The sequence below is a fragment of the Lycorma delicatula genome, chromosome 6 (genome assembly GCF_047948215.1).
Source record: "Lycorma delicatula isolate Av1 chromosome 6, ASM4794821v1, whole genome shotgun sequence".
Classification (NCBI taxonomy): Eukaryota; Metazoa; Arthropoda; class Insecta; order Hemiptera; family Fulgoridae; genus Lycorma; species Lycorma delicatula.
Window position 1 is genome coordinate 117,826,024 of NC_134460.1, and position 18,637 is coordinate 117,844,660.

Below are 18,637 nucleotides of genomic sequence, written 5' to 3' on the forward strand. Positions count from 1 at the left end.
ATTTATCTTTAATTCAGATTTTTGGTAAATTCAGATATTCTCAGCAATGCATATTTGATTTCTTAGTATATAAGGAAAAAGTTTGCAAACAGAAATTTAAAAATATATTATCTTTTTCATGAGATATAACATCCAGTTACTCAGGGCAATATTTTGTCATATAACAAGTTATTCAAAAGTGGATAATGCGTTTTCTGAAAATTATCCATTTAGTTCTTCATAAATATACAGCTTTGTCAGTCGACAAACTGATCCATTTACAAAGAAGTCCATAAATTAACCTAGAGTAAGAATGATTGAATTGTAAGTTTTACTTTCAGTTTTATTTAAATAATCTAATAAAGAGTGCAGTTGAGGTTAAAATTTTGAATACTCTACCTTGAAGTAAAAATCAAAAACTGTTCATTCTATTATTTTGTTGTTATGTAGAGTGTGTATTTAATGTGAATTATCACATAAACTTATTTAATTGTAGTTTATTTATTTATATTCTTTAATATACTAATCAATTAATTAATTTTATTTGTTTGACTTTTCAGCTCAATGTACAGTCGGCGAGTGGTGCAGGTTCCGATAATAACAACAGTAACATTGCTGCTGCAGCACTCAGTGGGAGTAGCAGTGGTACTGGAAAGACAAAAACAGTTAAAATGAGGGAAGAAAGGCAACCACTTCTTGTTGATGGACCTGATCTTTATGACAGGTTAGTTTAATATATACTTAACTGTAAATCTAGGTCATTTGCTGTAAGTTAAAATCATTAATTTGTTGATTGATTGAATAAGAGTGTATGTGGTGCTTTTAATTTTTGGACCCCAAGGCTTAAAAGATCTATTGAACAAGTTTAGCCTGTAAAAACTAATTTAGCTACTGCCCTCATTTAAGATTTATGAGCACTGATTATGTGATCTTGTTGAGTGTATCCAAAGATTGAATAATCTGATAGCATCTTCTGTGGGCAGATGACTGAGTAATGTTATGTTTTTGATTGTGGATAGTGGATATTTGTTGCAGCATGTATTTGCAAAATTGCTGATCAATAATGTTTTGTTCCTACTCTGCAAGAAAATGCCTCACTCTTCCAAGAGATTGTGAGAATCAACACCTACTGCCTGGAGGATATCTTGAAGCTAACCTTCAGTGTGGATTGTTTGTCTTATACTCTGGTTTTTAAGAAGTAGAATTTCCTCACTAACACTTTTTCTTAGGTTTTGGTGGTGAACCACACTAGGTCTACGTGGATGATATCATCAGTACTTGTAGTGCCAGTACATTTTTGTTTTATGATGGGTCAACTGCCTGTTGACCTTATGGGGTGTCGGTTGTTGTATAGTATGTTTCGGGTAAACCTTTTGAGGGTCTGCTCCTAATCCCTCCTAAAATACAAATAGTTTGCATTACTCTTATCCAAGAATTAATAGAACTTATTCATAGGACTGTTGGTTACATAGCCCATCTTGCTCAGATGCTATTCTAGTACTTTGCAGTTACACTTAACAAAAAACAGAGTATTTGAGGAAAATAACCATCTGTCACTGTTAAACTGAATTCATTGTAGTACAGTTTAATAGCATATACTGTAGAATATTACAATTTGTTTTCTACAAATTGTTATTTCACATCACATTTTAATCAAATTTTCATCAGTTTAGAGTAATTCTAAATCCATTTTAAAATCACAAAAATCTGTGTATTTACATAGGTGGTAAAATATGATAATTCTTTTTTGCAGAAAAAGAAAACGTTCATAATTGTGCTACCAACCAACATTTATATTCAAGTCAAAAGACCAGATATCTCCATGAATTTCCATATGGTTTTTTATTGCTATAACATCGAATTAGCAATTAGAATGAAAAATCACAGTGAGGTCACTTTGGAAGAAATCTCACCATTTTGATTTCTGACAAGTTTCTATCAATGGATTTATGTATAAAAATTTATATTAATTTTATTTAAAATAGAGAATATTACATTTTTATATGCACCCAAATGGATTTCCAGTTTAGAATAATAAAAGATCTTTGAATTAGGAGTATAAATTTCAAAAATTTGAATATGAGAGGTTAATTAGATTACCAATTACTCTGAATAGTTGGTAAGATGAGAGATTGATAAAATATAAAGTTAAGTATTTTGGAATTATATCTTCTTTACTTAGCTTATAGCGTTCAAGTAAACAGACTGCACATATGATGTTCAGTTGGTCTATTCACAAGCATCTCTTGTAAATTCTGATGCCAAAAGAAACTACACAGTGTTAATATTCAGTAACCACGTGCTATTATATTATATAAAAATTATATATTTATTTTAAATTTAAAGAAATTAAGCTATTTTATTTGAGTTTTTTAACAGTTGTGAAATTACCACTTGTCTACAAACAGTAAAAGTTCACTAATATCTTAGATTAAATTTCTATCATAATAAACAAATAATTAATTCATTTCAATTTTCGTCGCCTGACTGTGAGAAATCCATGCTGTCAGTATTAAGAAATGCAATGAGAGGCTCAGTTTTGTTTTCTGTTATCTAGTTCTCAATCATTTTGTTCATTAGTATCTATTATATGTTTTACACAGTTTTTCCATTCCTGCTGGCTTGTTTTATTACAACTCCCTTGGGGAGTTGTTTATCGTGTGCTTGGTCACAAACACAAAAAGGATAATCTTCTGTCGGCTCTCTCGACCCGGGACGGCGTTGTTGTTGAGAAAGATCGTGTTCTATCTCTTCTGATGGACGATCTGCTCCCCGATGATACGGAGGTTGGTGAGACCTCATATCACCGGAGAGTTCGAGTGGTGGTTGTAAGTTTCACTACGGACTCTGTGTCTTTGGAGATTACTGAGGCGGAAGTCCGCCAGGTAATCTGTAGCCTTGCTAGGAACAAAGCCCCCGGATATGATGGTATCACGGTGGAGCTCCTTGTTCGCACCCTGCCCGTAATTCTTGGCCCGTTGACTAGGGTATTCAATAAGTGTTTGTTTGCCGGGTATTTCCCGGCTTGCTGGAAGCGAGGAATTTTGAAGCTATTATTCAAGGGTGGCGGCAAGGACCCCACCGTTAGTTCTTCTTACCATCCTCTGACGTTCTTACCAGTTGTTGGAAAACTTTTTGAAAAGGTTCTTTACCTCCGCATTAATAGTAGGCTCACTTTAAATCACATGCTGATGGACGACCAGTATGGCTTTAGACCCGGTAAGAGTACAGAGGATGCGATTATTAGGGTCCTGAATATGGCTTCGGGCAGCGAGTGCAAGTATGTACTCGGTGTCTTTTTGGACATATCCGGGGCATTTAATAACTTGTGGTGGCCCTCTGCCTTGTTCCAATTGCAGAAGCGTGGTTGCACGCAGGAAGAAATTAGGACTCTCTCGAGTTATTTCAGCGACAGAACTGTCGTCCTTCGTGACGGCAGTTTGCAAGTAGGAAAGACCCTGTCTAAAGGATGTCCGCAGGGCAGTGTATTAGGTCCACTCGTCTGGACCATCGAGTTTGACTCTCTCATGCGGCTGCGCTTGCCTGGAGGCTGTCGCGTCGTGGCTTATGCCGACGACGGGCTGCTGCTGGTTGAGGGTAATTCGCGTGCTGAGATCGAGCTTAGAGCGGCACAGGCATGTAGGGTTTTGCGGTTGTGGAGTCTTCAGCGTAGGATGGTTTTCAGTGCGGAGAAAACCACTATGATGTTTTTGAAGGGCCGTTTAGCTGCAACTCGCCATCCGCGGGTCGTGATGGACGGTCGTTCTATTAGGTATGTCACTCTTCAGAAGTATCTGGGTGTTATCCTTGATGAGAGGCTTCTCTTCAAGGAGCACCTTCAGTATGTGGCGAAGAAGGCAGTTGATGCTTTCTTCGGCGTCCGTAGAGTGGTCCATCCCGATTGGGGGTTGAATTTCCGTACCATGCGGATTCTTTATAAAGGCGTCTGTGAGGCCATTATGTTGTACGCTGCGCCCGTCTGGGTTCATCGTTTACAACACCAATGCTATAGGGACATTATTTTACGAGCCCAGCGTCTTCTTCTGTTAGCGGTTGTCGGTGGTTACAGGACTGTCTCGCGAGAGGCAGTGACTGTGACCGCAGGCATCAAACCTGCGGATATTTCGGCTACGGAACGTAGCCAGTGGTATGTTGCTAGGAAGGCTGGCCTTCTTACTACTGGGCGTATGCGTGAGATCGAAGACCAAGGTTTCGACTCTTGGCAAGATAGGTGGAACACTTCTTTGACAGGTCGTTATACGCATGGTATATTCCCCGATGTTAGAGAGTTGCGAGCGATTATCTGGGTATCCCCCAATCGGCATACCACTCAGTTCCTCTCAGGACATGGTGCATTTAGGGACAAATTGGCTAAGTTTAGGTTGGTTGATTCCAGCTTCTGTCCGGACTGTAGGGTCGATGACACTGTGGACCATGTCCTCTACATATGTCCCCGGTACGAAGCTGAACGTACCAGAGTTACTAGGGAACTCGAGAGAGTAAACTCTGTTTTGGATCTACAAGTCAACTGGAGGACTCGTAGAGAGTGGAAAATAGTTGCTGGCTTCCTTCGCTTCCTCGCCCTGAGCAGGACCGCCGAAGGGATCTAGTAGGTGATAGGAACCTGGGTGGCTAGGGACCGCCTGGGCAGTTGACTGGCCGAAGGTAGGCGCTTAGGCAGCGTGCCTCGGTTAGATGTATTGGTGGTATGCGTTGAATCAGGCTGTCGGCAGAGTTGCGGCCGTTGTCGGCGGGCGGGAGTATTCTTGTCCGGTGGGTGCGGTCGCGCTCTGACGAGGGCATTAATGAGCTAATTTACTGTCGGTGGGGCTTCTCTTGGTGCTGCTTTGGTGGTATGCAGGGGAGTCTTGGCGGCGGTTGCGAAAGATGGTGAATGTCAAGCGGGACTCTGCGATGGCGCTGTACGGGAGTAGGCGTTGATTCTCCTCTCCCGGGCAGACTGGAACGGAGTCAGATAGAAACTCATTTAGAGTATTAAGCGGGATTCTTAAGGGAACTAGGTCTAAATTTTGATGTACAAACTTTAGTGGGAAGTTTATTGTTGAGGTTGTTAGTGCGGATCTGAGACATTCAGAAAGTGACTCTTTATAGTAGGATCTAGGCGCGGGGTCTTCTTTCTGCGGTTAGGTTTCCTAGCTTAGTTCTTGAGGGCGACGTGGTAGCTGCAGGTGTCCGTTGTCTTTATTCTGAAGGCATAAACATGTAAATCTATCTCGGGGTGAATTTTTACCGATGTAGATGTCCCTTGGGGCATCTCTGCGGGGCCTGAACTGTAAGCTGTGGTGCGCAATCAGTTTGAGGGCGAGAAGAAGTCCTCCGTTAAAGCCACTGCTGGCTAGGAACGGAGGGGGTGGTGTAGCGACTGGACACGCTACGAGGTGGGATCTTCTCCCCTCGGGGGGAATCGAGATGGCTTGTTTTATTGAGGCTTTTAAGCATAAATTTTTAATATCAAATTTTGTTAATAGCAGTATTTTCTGACACTATGTAACATTTGATTTGTCCCCAAATTAACTCATTTTGGTTGAGTATACAACGATAAGCAGGTAACTCAAAGCATGGTTTTGCCACTGGATCTTGCTAACTCATCAATTTTATACACAATAAAATTACTTTTAATATGTGAAACCCATTACAATAATTTTGACATTAAGTTTAAAAATTGGACACAAGAAGAAAAGAGTATCATATGAAAATATCAAGGGTTTTAATAGAACTGAGAAGATAACATCATATAAACTTTTGATTACAATGACTACTATATGATAAATTAATTATACGGTGTCTAATGTATGAGTAATGATAGTAGTGTTGTATATAGATATGGCTGTGTTGTGAATTGGCACTCATGCAAGGGATGTGGGTCAGCAATATCTTGATAAACTCACTAACACAAATACAATGTTTGTTTATTCTTCACTCTACAAGTTAACTGAATACAGCTAGTAGAGTAGGGAAATTAGGTGTCACAATGAGGTAGAAAGAAAAATAACAATGATAGTTAGAAAATTGTAAATAATGATCTCCTAAATAATAAACTCCTGCACGCCCATTAACTGTGTTGATGGGAATGCAGGAGTTAGAATAATAACAAATAAAAAGGTAGGACAGAAGTCTATACAGTAAAGATCTATTTTGGTCAAGAGAGATTCAAAACCCAAATCAAAGACAATAATGAAAGATTACATATATTCCAAATTTATAATTTAAATCCCCACAGCTGAGATTCTTAGATTATGACAAACTTTCATTTGCTAAAACATATGCATTTGTTTATAGTTGCCATCTACTGAAAATAATTTTGCAAAGAGGCAAATTGAGGCACATTTCTTAGGCAGATAAAACTAAAGAAATCTTTTAAATTCTTAGGTAAATTTGAAAACTTTTTCTATCATATTACATATGGTCACAAATGCTATATTTGTAGTGAAATTTTCACTTGAAAAAATTTAAAGATTAAATACTAATTTTTTAAAAAATTTAATTATTGGGTTGCATGACTTTCCAATCATCCAGAATTTTTTACATATAATCTCCTTCACCTTGACCATTATGAGATGTAATTAAGTATAGCTCATCTGTATGTATTTTAAAATTGAAGTATAAATTACTTGTTTTTTGGTTGTTTATTTTTTATTAATTTTTTTATTTTTAGTTCTCCACAGATTGTACCAGCCCTACTGGTTGGTAGTAGTAGTCCTTGTACTAATGTTGCTGTGACAGTACCACCGGATACATCCAGATCACATACAGTGAATTCCGGTGATGCCAAATCATCACATGATATTAACGGGCCTCAAGATTACAATCCATTATTAAACAGAGAATTAGAACATCCTACGTCGTAAGTAGATTGTGCTTTGCTAATTCCCTTTAATATAATATATAGAATTTAATTATTTCATCGACTTCATTTAAGAAGAAAAATCTGTAAAAATTAAGATTTTATGCTGAGAAATGTCTTCTCTTTGACATAAAAATAATTCACACACATGTTATTAGTATTTAATAATTGTTTTATTTGTTTGATGATTAATTCACCACATAAGTTTACAGAGAGAGATGAAGAGTGAGTGAGTAAGTTTTTTTTGTGGTTTGCGCACGCGTGTGTGTGATGTGATTATCATAATTAATTAACATATTTTCAATATAAAATATATTTGGAGGTTTATTTTTTACCATTAATGGAAGGGTTTCACTATGCCAATGAAAGAAATGCATAGCCAATTACTCCTATAGTCTTGTGTATACTTTTTAATGCTAGGAAACTGTATTTTATGCTTCACTTTGAAGTTTACTGACACATTGTTGTTGATTCTGCATAAATTAACTCAAGTAAATCATATATATTCTAATTTGTCTAAACTGTATTCATTTATCAGATGATGTCACCATGATGTCCTCATAGTTGTTAATATTTTAATTTAGCTATCCCATTCCTTCTGTATCTTCAAAAAATTCAATTGCCAAAAAATATTAAATAATATTTATATAGATTTTCCTCTAGAGGTTCTGGGTTTAAACACCAGTCAGGCTTGGCATTTTTCAAATCTGATAAAAATTCATCCTCCAAATTGACTATTACTAGGCATCAGCCTGTTGTTGCTATTTGACAGTAAGTGAATGCCTAGTTAAAATATCGGTTAAGAATATCTGCACTGGGAATAAAGGAAAGAATTTATGAGCAGTGAGTACATTGTGTTCGTTCAGGCATTAAATCTCTTATTTTTTTAATTATTTGCCATATCTCCTTTTTTTAACTCAGTGTAATTTCATTTTCTACTTAGTTAATTTTTATTATACTTTATTGATTCAATAAAGTATTATATATTTGAATTTATATAAAATATACATTTATATTTAATGCCAGTTAAATACATTAGAATTAGTAATGAGTCTTCATTGTAAACAATAATTTTATTAAAATATATATAATATATTGAATTAATGTTTGTTAACCATTCACATAAAAGTATCATCTGTAAACTACCACATTTGATTATATCTTGAGTACATTCAGTCATACAGTGTTGCAATAAAAGAAAACTAAGATTTCAATTCTTAGTAATTATATTAAATAAGTATATATTGTTGGGTGTTCACAGCTCAACCAGGATATTGAGATACTAACAAACTAAAAATATCTTATAAATACTATTTATTACTCTAAAAACATAGAAAATAATAATGAGTATTAATAATATACTCAATTCTGACCTTCATCATTTCTCTATATAGTCTCTTCACAATCTACACACTTTTGCCAATGATTTGGAAGCTTGAATATTCCTTGTTCATAAAAAGTTTAAGGATGAGTCATCAGCCAATTTTGCATGCGCTCCTCTTGATTCTTTCAAGGTGCAAACAAAAAACAATCACATTGGGACAAATCTGGATTGTAGGGAGTGTGGTGAAGGGTATCCCAGTGCAGTTTTTCCAATTTATCCCTTGTCAAAATCATGGTTTGCAGCCTGGCGTTGTCATGGAGAAGAATGTCATCACTGATGGGCATACTCTGTCTTTTGTTTTTGTAGGGGGCTTTTGTTGACCATAGCAGCTGGCAATAGTAAGCCAGATTCACTGTTCATTGAGTGTGGAGAAGATCAATGAGTAAAACTCCCCTTAAGTAAAAAAAGATAGTTGCAAGGACTTTTTCCACTAACAGACATGTTTTGGCCTTCACTGAGCAGTTTTCATCCTTCCTTCACCACTCCTTATTCGCTATTTTGACTCTGGACTATAATGATGGATCCATGTCTCATCACATGTGATGATGAGCCTCAAAAAATCATCCCCCTTCTTGCCAAAATTGATTCAGAATGTCTCACAGATCTCCAACCTGACCTGTTTTTGATTTTCGGTCAACTAGCTTGGAACCCATCGAGCACTAATTTTTCTAAAGCCAAGATGGTCAGTGATAATGGATTGAACACTCCCATAGCTGATACCCACTTCTGATGCAATTTCTTCAAGTGAGCCAACTATCACCTTTGATAAACTCTTGAACGGCACGGATGTTGTCAGCTGTGAGACTTGACCTTGGGTGTCGACCTTGTCGATCATGACTTTTGTTTTCTACTCTTTCTTGCCCACCCTTAAATTGTCTGGTCCATGTATACACTTGGTTGTAGGACAGTATAGCATCCCCCAAACTGTACCTTTATACGAGTTAAAATTTTGCAGATTTAACGCCTTCGTTAGTTAAAAATTTTATGATTATATGTTGTGCAACAGATGACGGAACCTCTCGCTCACTCATGGCTGTACTCACAGAACAGAGCGGAGGAACTAACCAAGCAGGTTCCCCCTGACTCTCTTTTGCGTAGAACAGCAAAATTACTGTTTAAATTTGATTCACCCCCATAGTAATAATAATAATAATAATGAATATGTGACATACAAAATAGTATTTCAAATAAGGGCAAAATTTATTTAATATCATATTCAATCCATATCTTATTTTTAATTCCCTTAACTTTCATCTGAATTTATTGTATGTTTCCTTATGCCCCACAGTTCCAAGTATAAGTGGGATTATTGTTCCCTTATAAATCTTTGTCTATACTATATATATATATATATATTATTTTACTGAAATTAATTTTTAAAATTAATATTATTCCTCTGTACCATTAAATTATATTTTAAATTCTATTAATATAAGCCACGTAGTACAGAATATTAATATATCATATTCTGTATTACGTAGTTTATATTAATATAATTTAATAATATATATAATCTTTTTACATTTATTTATTTATATACAGGTGATTCAGGAGGAAAGGGAAATAATTTGGGAACTGATTCTAGAGCTTGAAATCAGGGGAAAAGTTCTTAAAAATATGTCCAAAAACATTCTGTTGTTGAATTATGGTTAGTGAAAATTTTTGCCCAGATTTCTGTCCCCATAAAGTGAGGTCATACTGAATTTTTTAAAGTGTTAAGTAACGGGTAAACTTAGTTTCTTATGTTTTTTGAACTTTTGTTTTAAATTGAATAAAACAAGTCAGTCCCATTTCTGTATCTTTCTTAGTTTTCATGATATCCAATATAAAACAAAAAATTCAATGATGAAAAACATGTTCTTTTAGGTCTCAAGTACAATAACTTTGTTAAATGACTAATAAATGCATAAATTGGTAAATTTTATTATAAAAATATAGAGAGAATTAAATTTTCTAAAAAAAAAATGTTTAGAGAATTTAATTATCTGAACTTTATTTTTTCTAAAAAAAATGTGTAGAAAATAAAATTTTCTACACATTTTTAAAATAAAATTTACCCATTTATTTATTTGTCATTTAACATAGTTATTGTACTCGAGTCCTAAAAGAATGAGTTTTTCATCATTGAATTTTCTGTTTTACATTGGATATCATGAAAACTAAGAGAGATACAGTAATAGGACCTATTTTATTCAGTTTTTCAGGTAAAAAAACATAAGAAACCATAAAGTTTATGCCTTAAAAATTTCAGTATGATCTCACTTCTCTGGGGAAACTGAAAACTGGGCGAATCTTTCACTAACCAAAATTTGATCATAAAGAGTTTTCAGACAAATGTTTGTATGAAATTTTTTTCCTTATTTGAAGCTCTAGAATCGGTTTCAAATTATTTCCTTTTTGTCCGGCACCTGTATATTTTAACTGAAATGTAATTTGTTGATCATTAATGTGCTCTTCCCGTGTAAGTAAAATGAATTGTTCTTCAGAGTGATTATAAATCAAATGGGTACCTAGAAAGGTCTTGAACTTTGCTCTGACCAGAGTTGTTAGATATGAACTCCAATTTCTGTGAGGGTAGGTTGCTCATTCTGATCTATCTTTCCTTGATTGATTTATTTTCTTCCATTATTAGTTCTATGAAGATGTTCAATAAGTCCACGCAGAAATTTTTCAGGAAAAATGTGTTTGATTTCTCAACATAATCTCCTTTCAAATCTATACACACAGTCAAACAATGCTCAGATTTTTTTATTACATCCTTATAATGTGATTTATCCAAGCATTCAAAATATAGATGTTTGGGCCATTAACTTCTTTATTTCACATAAATTTCTTTCTAGCAAGCCACTTCTTCATATTTGGAAACTTATAATAATCCTAAGGTGCTAAGTCTGGTGAATAGGGGTGGATGAGGAAGAACTTTGCAATATGTTTCAAACAGGTGTGGTGTCACAATCCCAAAAAAATTGGCCATTAGCCAATTTTCACTTGGTGATGGAACAGTTTTTGTTTTCTTTGGAATAGGTTCCGTGACTGCAACCCTCAATTTTAACTGTTCCTTGGTTCCAGGTCGATAGTAATGATAATACCCAGGTTTCATCAGCTGTTATGAAACAGCTCTATATTATGCTTGGAAATGTTTATTTGTTCACTCTTTTGATCTATTGTATTGAAACATGGCACCCATCTTGTGGACAGTTTTTGCATATGTAAATATTTACAAAAAAAGAATATGATGCTCCATTTATTTGAGATACATATTGTGTTGCGATCTCACTTGCTTTCAATTGTCTACCCTCCAGCACCATATCATGGACATTTCAAGCATTCTGTGCAGTTGTAAACTTAACAGACCATCTGGAAAGTTTAACATTGTTTGTCCATATGATTGTTCAGAAAATAATAACCATTTGTAAACTGTTATAATCATTAGAGCTGACTCACCATAATATTTATCCAACTTGGTTTTAATTATTTGTTCAGTTTTGCTTTCAAAAAATAATATTTGATCGCCATGTAAAATTCTCTTTCATCAGTTTTTCACAAATCACGATACTTGATTGACCAAAATGGCTATCAGCAACAAAATTATAAATGTTTCTGACAGACTTCATGTTTGTTCCTCGAATATGCAAGAGACTATAATGTACCGCAAGAACTTTGCACAAATTTATCAGACACTTTTATATGGGTCTGATCATGCTTGATAATCTGTGCTTAGGATGCTGCGACCTCCAGAGCCATTGCATTTTTCTTCTTATTTAGTTGGGGGGGATGGGGGTGGCTGCCAGTGGATCGACTTGGAGATCCACTTTGGTCCTCCGGGCCGGATGACCAAAAACTATGTACAGCAGTTTCAACTGCGAAGCAATTTGTTGGTTGTGTAAACTGTATTCATTAAGTAATGCTGGATGACCAATTATTAATAATCACTTCCTTTATTTACCTTCAAAATTTACACTTCATTAATTAAACATTACAATGAGTTATAATAATTTATGTTTTTTGTTAAGTTCACATTTAAAATATATATTAAATATATCTAGCTAGAACAATAAAAATTTAGTGATGTTGCTAATACATCTTAAAGGAAGGTAAATTCATATAATTAATTTTAACAATAATTAATATCAGCTGGTTCATTAACAAATAAGAAGAAAGAAGAAGATGACAGATGTTTACATTAAGCAAGAGAACAAAGAAAACAAATGAATCTAAAGAGCGTTTTTCACCCCTTCAAAAAAAAAAATTAAATTTCAAAATTCAATTTTTTTTTTTAACTTTGTGTATCTATTAGAAACTTTCCTTCTCAAGAATGCATTGATTAAATTACATATCTTAACATAGTGGAATTATAACTATTCCGATGTGCAAATTGTGGTCTAATTAATTAACTGATCAGTATTCATTAATGTAGGAAAAAAGAGCTAGCCATTAACCACAATTACTTTTCGGAAATATCTCTTTTATATTTCCTAACCATTTTTATAGACCTGAACTGAAATTAGTTCAGCCTTACTGACTAATCTTCAAACTGACATACACATAAGAAGATTATTTTACTTATACTTTTACCAATATTCTTATGAAGATTTTTTACTCTCATAAAACAGTTGATACAATTCAATAGGAAGAGAGTTAGAATAGAGGTCTTTGAAATGAAGTGTTACTGGAATAACATTAAAATTTTTATTCTGAAAATAAGCTAGTTTTGTAAATTTTGAAGTGAAGAGGTCTGAAGATGATAGAAGAAAAATTTATGATGCTTGTGATGAGATTAACTAAGATCGTGAACCATGTATTAAGATATCCAGATTTCGTTAATTTGGTAATAAGGAAATTTGTAGAAGGTAAAATCTGTACAGGATGACAAAGTTTGAAATGTATGAAGCAAATAACTGAGAATGTAGTAAATAAATCAAGATTAAAAAATTAGCACAGATCAGAAAAGAATGGAAAATATCAAATTATAATGAAAACATCTCTCTTAGTCTAGAATGTTAGTTGGTTACTCTTCATTGTTTAATATAGCCGTTTTGTGCATTTTAGCAAAATAATATAATGTATTTTTTATGTTGTGTGAATATTCTTCAAGTCCAATGAGACAAAAAGGTATATAAAATTAAAGGAAAAATGCGAGCATCATTTTATTTTATGGTAATAATTCAGATCTACAGCTACAAAATTATCCATAATAATTTATAAATAAAAAGTATTGCTATGTTGTTTTGTACAAATAATAATTTTGCTTAATTCTTTTCCAGCAACCTTGATACAATGATACATTTATTAAAAGGAAATATTGGCACAGGTATTTTAGCGATGCCAGATGCTTTCCGTAACGCTGGTCTTGTCGTTGGAACAATTGGTACACTTCTTATGGGTGCTATCTGTACACATTGCATGCACATGTTGGTAAGTCTTTGTAAATATAATATTTGATTTCTTGTGTATTTATTTATGTCTGTATCAAAATAAATCTTATTCATTTTATTTTTAACATACTTGAAGGAGAAATTTTCAGTTTGAATTTATTAAATGAATTAATTTTGATGATTCTTTTTCTATTTTGTGAGGATAGTTCACTAGTGGTTCTGTTTTATTTTTTTCCATAAACTTAAATGGAAGAATTTTTAAAAGCAAAAATTACAGCCTCCTCATAGTTAGTTTATAGTTATTTGCCTTTTTTTGTCATTATCATAGCAGAATGATAAATATGCTCAGTTATCATTCTGATATTCAAAGTACTTTCACACGTAAATTCAAGAAAATTAGTAGTAGGTAAACGTATTTAATTATCAACTAAATAAAATACATATTCCAAAAACTGTAGCTTATATACTATAACAGACTGTTTACTGACATTTCTCTATAAAGATAAGAAAAGAGAGTAGACTTTTTGCTGTTTTCTTTTCTTTTTTTATCAAGCTAAAGTATATTTTTTTGCATAGGAATATAGAAAAAAAAATGCCATGCTTGACCAGGATTTGAACCTGGAACCTTCTGTTTCAAAGGCTGTGATGCTATGTTTCACGACTGAGGTTGTCAATTGTGTTTTGAGTTGGATTTGAATTTTTTAAAAGTGTCTCTTTCATAAGGGTGATAATTTTTTATGGGCATACTCATATTTTAAATAAAAAAAATAAAACTAGAGGTTATGGGGTCATTTTAATCTCTGAAATTATTATGACCATGACTAAACAGAAGAAATTAATTAAAATTTAACGATTTATATTAACTGTTACTGGTTACAGGTGAAATGCTCTCATGAATTATGCATGCGGAATCAGTTACCTGCATTAGGTTTTGCTGATGTAGCAGAATATGCATTTCAGTCTGGTCCAAGACAACTAAGAGGATTTTCTACCTATGCTAGGTAATTAATCTCAGACAAAAATATTTTAATATAATTAAATTTGGTGTAGTTTTATTTTACAATAACTTTTAGCTTTATCAGATTCTGTAAATTATAATTGATTTGTGAAAATTGTGTTTGGCAGAAGTTTTACAATCTACCTCTGTTCTCTGTCGCAGTCTATTGCAATGAGTTATTATAGCCAAACACCATATCAAAAACTGTATAAATACTTGCCAGGTTAGCAGAATAATTCTTTTTTATTTTAACTTTTGTAATGGAAAATGATTTGTAAAGCATTAATGAGAGACTAATTTTCAAATTATAATATTAAATTCAGTCACATTATACCTATCTTAATTGCTTCATCAGCTTCAAAGTAGTTTCCTCAGAAAGCTCAGGACCAATCTCACCACTTCTACCACAAACAGAATGCATTCTGAAAATCGTTTTTGGTGAGCATGCTTAATACAACTTATAATTCTACTTAAATTTCCTCATTGCATCAAATCTTCACACCTCTTCTTTAACAATTAAGGAATAAAAAGAAGTTACGGCTAAGTTGGGCAAATATGGTAGATGAGGAACAACTGCTATGTTATTTTTTATTAAGAGTTAGTTGTAGCACTATGTATATAATATGTGCACTTGGATTGTATGTGGAATTCTCCATTAATTATCTGACCAGAAGATATGAACTCTGTGGATAATTACATCACTATTGAAGAAACAGATCAGTAAGTATTTGATGTTGCTCTTCACTTGATGGGATTTCTTTGGTCAAGATGAAGATGGTCCTTCCACTGAGATGATTGCTGCTTAGTTTCAGGGTCATATCCATAAATTCAACCTCCTTTAGAAAGGATATTTTATTTTTGCTAATAGTATCGCTACATAAAAGCTTGAAGCTTGTGCATGGGATATGAAAATGGAATTTTGTAGCATATGAAAAATACCATGCCTGACTGGAATTTGAACCCAGGAAATCCAAATGAAAGACCAAGATGCTACCACTCTACCATGGAGATTGGCAATTTGAAGCAGTTCTCTTAATTCACCACAAAAATTTATGCAACACTATTTCTGTTTTATCATTCACGAGTCATGGCAGGCTGCTCCATGCAGCAATCCTTCTTATGTTCAATTCTTGACAAAATCTGCTGACTTGTGACATAAAATAATCCTATGATGTTACAGATGTCATTTATGGTCTGCCTACAATTTTCCACAATTGATCTTCCACAAAAGCAATGACATTTTCTGTTGTAAAGCCAGTAGATGGTCATCCAAATCATTCTTTAACTTCAACAATATTTGGCCATTTTTAGAATGTTTTAACCAGTTATATGTTTATGTCTGGCCAAAAACATCATTGCCTAATGCTTGCAATAATATTCTGCATATTTTTGCAGCTATTTTACCAAGTTTAAAACAGAAATTGATACAGATGTTGTTTTCTCACACTGATTGTTGCAAAATTGCAGTCACAAGCAATCATAACAGTGGAAAACTGTCAACCAACAACAAACACATCCACTTAGATTGAAGCCGTTAAGTGTACTGGCTCATGGAGGATGTAATATGCTTCTAATAGTGGTGTTTGATTGAACTAGCACTCATTTGAGCACTTAATATAAGTTTCAGGAACTAGCACCTTGTTTTTTATATTAGGAGTATAAAAATCCTACATATTGTAATAAATTATTATTGCAAAAGGTTAAAGACTTCACAAACAAAAATAAATTTTCTTTTTTTTTCTATAGCATAATTAATAATTTACTTATTTATTTTTTTAGAAATAAAAATATATCACTTATTAGCTGTCAGTTTAACATTGCTTGTCATCTATTTTTTCTGTCCTTTGTTTGGTAGCATCAAAACGTATGCTTGACACAGCTGTTACTAATTTTGATAAATATTTATTTATGTAGCTTTTAAAATTTCATAATGAAAATATTATGATATTGAAACAGTAATTATTATAGAATTAAACCATTGTTGCTTAGTTTCAGGGTCATATCCATAAATGTAACCTTCCTTAGAAAGGAATTCTGAGTCAATTGTAGCAGTTGGTAGTTCACCACGAACATTTATGCAATACTGTTTCTGTTTATCACTCAGGAGTCATGGCAATCCTTCTCAAGTTCAATTCTTGTGACAAAATCTGTTGACATGTGGCATATGATAATCCCACAATGTTACAGATGTTGTTTATGGTCTGCTTACGATCTCCCACAATTATTTTATAAAGATTTATAAGTATTTTATTCCTGGAATAAAATACTGAAAATTGATAGTTAAAAATTAACTATATAAAATAAAATAGAAAAATAATTGTTGAGGTAACTTTTACAAAAAAATCAAACTTTCTTTTAAGCAAAATAATTAAATAATATTTACTTTTTTTATCAAAACAAGACATTAAACAGTTAAAGGAGTTGTTATGGATAAGACCAACCACTGAACTTTGGCAAAGCTCATTATTGGCATACAACTCTTATGGGGCAATATAATCTTATTAAAAAAAAACTGGTTGTGTATATTATAGTAAACAATTTTTCAACAAACACCTACTTTTTGTTAGACAAAGTAAAGTTGAACCTTCTCCACACCTTATGTAGTTCTTGTTATTCATTAAATAAGAATGGTGCTTATCCCAGTTGAATTTTAAATTAAAGGTTAAGTAAACATTTTTTATTAGAGATAAAACATATGTTCTGATAAATTTTTCAGGAGAATGGTGAACACATTTTTGGTGATAACACAGATAGGTTTCTGTTGTGTATACTTTGTGTTTGTCGCTACTAATATACAGGAGGTAGTAACAAAGTATTATAAACCGGTTCATTTACACTGGTATCTTTTGATGCTGTTATTACCGATGATTCTGTTGAATTGGTTGAAGAACCTTAAATATTTAACACCAGTGTCTTTACTGGCTGCGTTATTGACAGGTGCTGGAATTGTCATTACTTTTACTTACATGTTGCAAGATTTACCACGTACATCTACAGTTAATGCTTTCGCAACTTGGCATCAGTTGCCTTTGTACTTCGGAACTGCTATATATGCTTTTGAAGGAATAGGAGTGGTGAGTGGTGAAATATTTTTTGTTATGATATTTATATATGTTTTAATATTTTATTCAAGTAAAAATTTGTATTTTTATTTTAAAACTGTTTTATTTTTATATCTCAGATTTTTATAATAATTTTTTTGAAGAATATAATTTCAACTTAGATTTAAGTTATTAATATTGTGAATTACAGTTTTTGTAATGTACAAGAATGATACAGAAAGTAGTTAATTGTTGTATTATGAAAGTAATCAGTAAAAAAACTTTAACAAAATGTTTTAGTTTACATACATTACAACATTTTTCCATGCTTTCAACTTTAATATTTGGGTACTTATTAACATATGACTTAAGAAGTATAGACATAACTAGTGATTAGTTTTTTTGTTTTGTATGTTCATTGTACACATCCTTTGCCAGTCCATTCAGAAATATAGTGACTACTTCCTTCAGCTCTTTATTACTCTTGAGTGGTACCACTTCGAACAATTTCTTCTGCTTTGTAAAAAGGTGGATGTCATTTGTGGTCAAGCTGTAGGATGGATGGCCAAAAATTTCATATTTGAAATTTTCAAAGTCTTTTTAGCATAGTAGACATTTGAATGAACTTTGGCAGTTGAAAGAGAAGATTTCTTTATTTTATATATTTTTGGTTTTTGATTACATGCCGTAGAAGAAAATCAACAAGTCTGATTATTATAAACATCTTTTTGTTGTTTATAACATCTCCATTTTGATAACCAAAAAGGAAATTTTAAAATCCAAAGTTGGTAGTTTGAATGTGATTTTTACATTTTTCCAAGAAAAGTAAAGTTTGAATTTATTGCTTTCAAAACAGCATTGTTCATTTTTATGTGAATCAGAACCTTCTTCAGCTTTTTATAATAGACTTCATTGTGTTTAGAAAGTTTTAGTTCATAGATGTAACAACAAAATGATAAAACTGACTCAAAAAATTAACATCCTCAATTATGATAT

General features: G+C 33.0%; 1 protein-coding gene across 15 annotated transcripts in view; it reads left to right on the forward strand.

The window, feature by feature from the left end:
* Nucleotides 1–18,637, forward strand: part of LOC142326158 (proton-coupled amino acid transporter-like protein acs) — an 84,584-nt gene that overhangs the window by 45,643 nt on the left and 20,304 nt on the right. For all 15 annotated transcript variants that reach the window (XM_075368391.1, XM_075368392.1, XM_075368402.1 and 12 more), the window contains 5 exons: nt 540–703; nt 6,656–6,844; nt 13,493–13,643; nt 14,483–14,604; nt 17,317–17,674. In XM_075368391.1, coding sequence (XP_075224506.1) covers nt 540–703; nt 6,656–6,844; nt 13,493–13,643; nt 14,483–14,604; nt 17,317–17,674 — 984 coding nt within the window. The remainder of the gene's footprint in view (nt 1–539; nt 704–6,655; nt 6,845–13,492; nt 13,644–14,482; nt 14,605–17,316; nt 17,675–18,637) is intronic.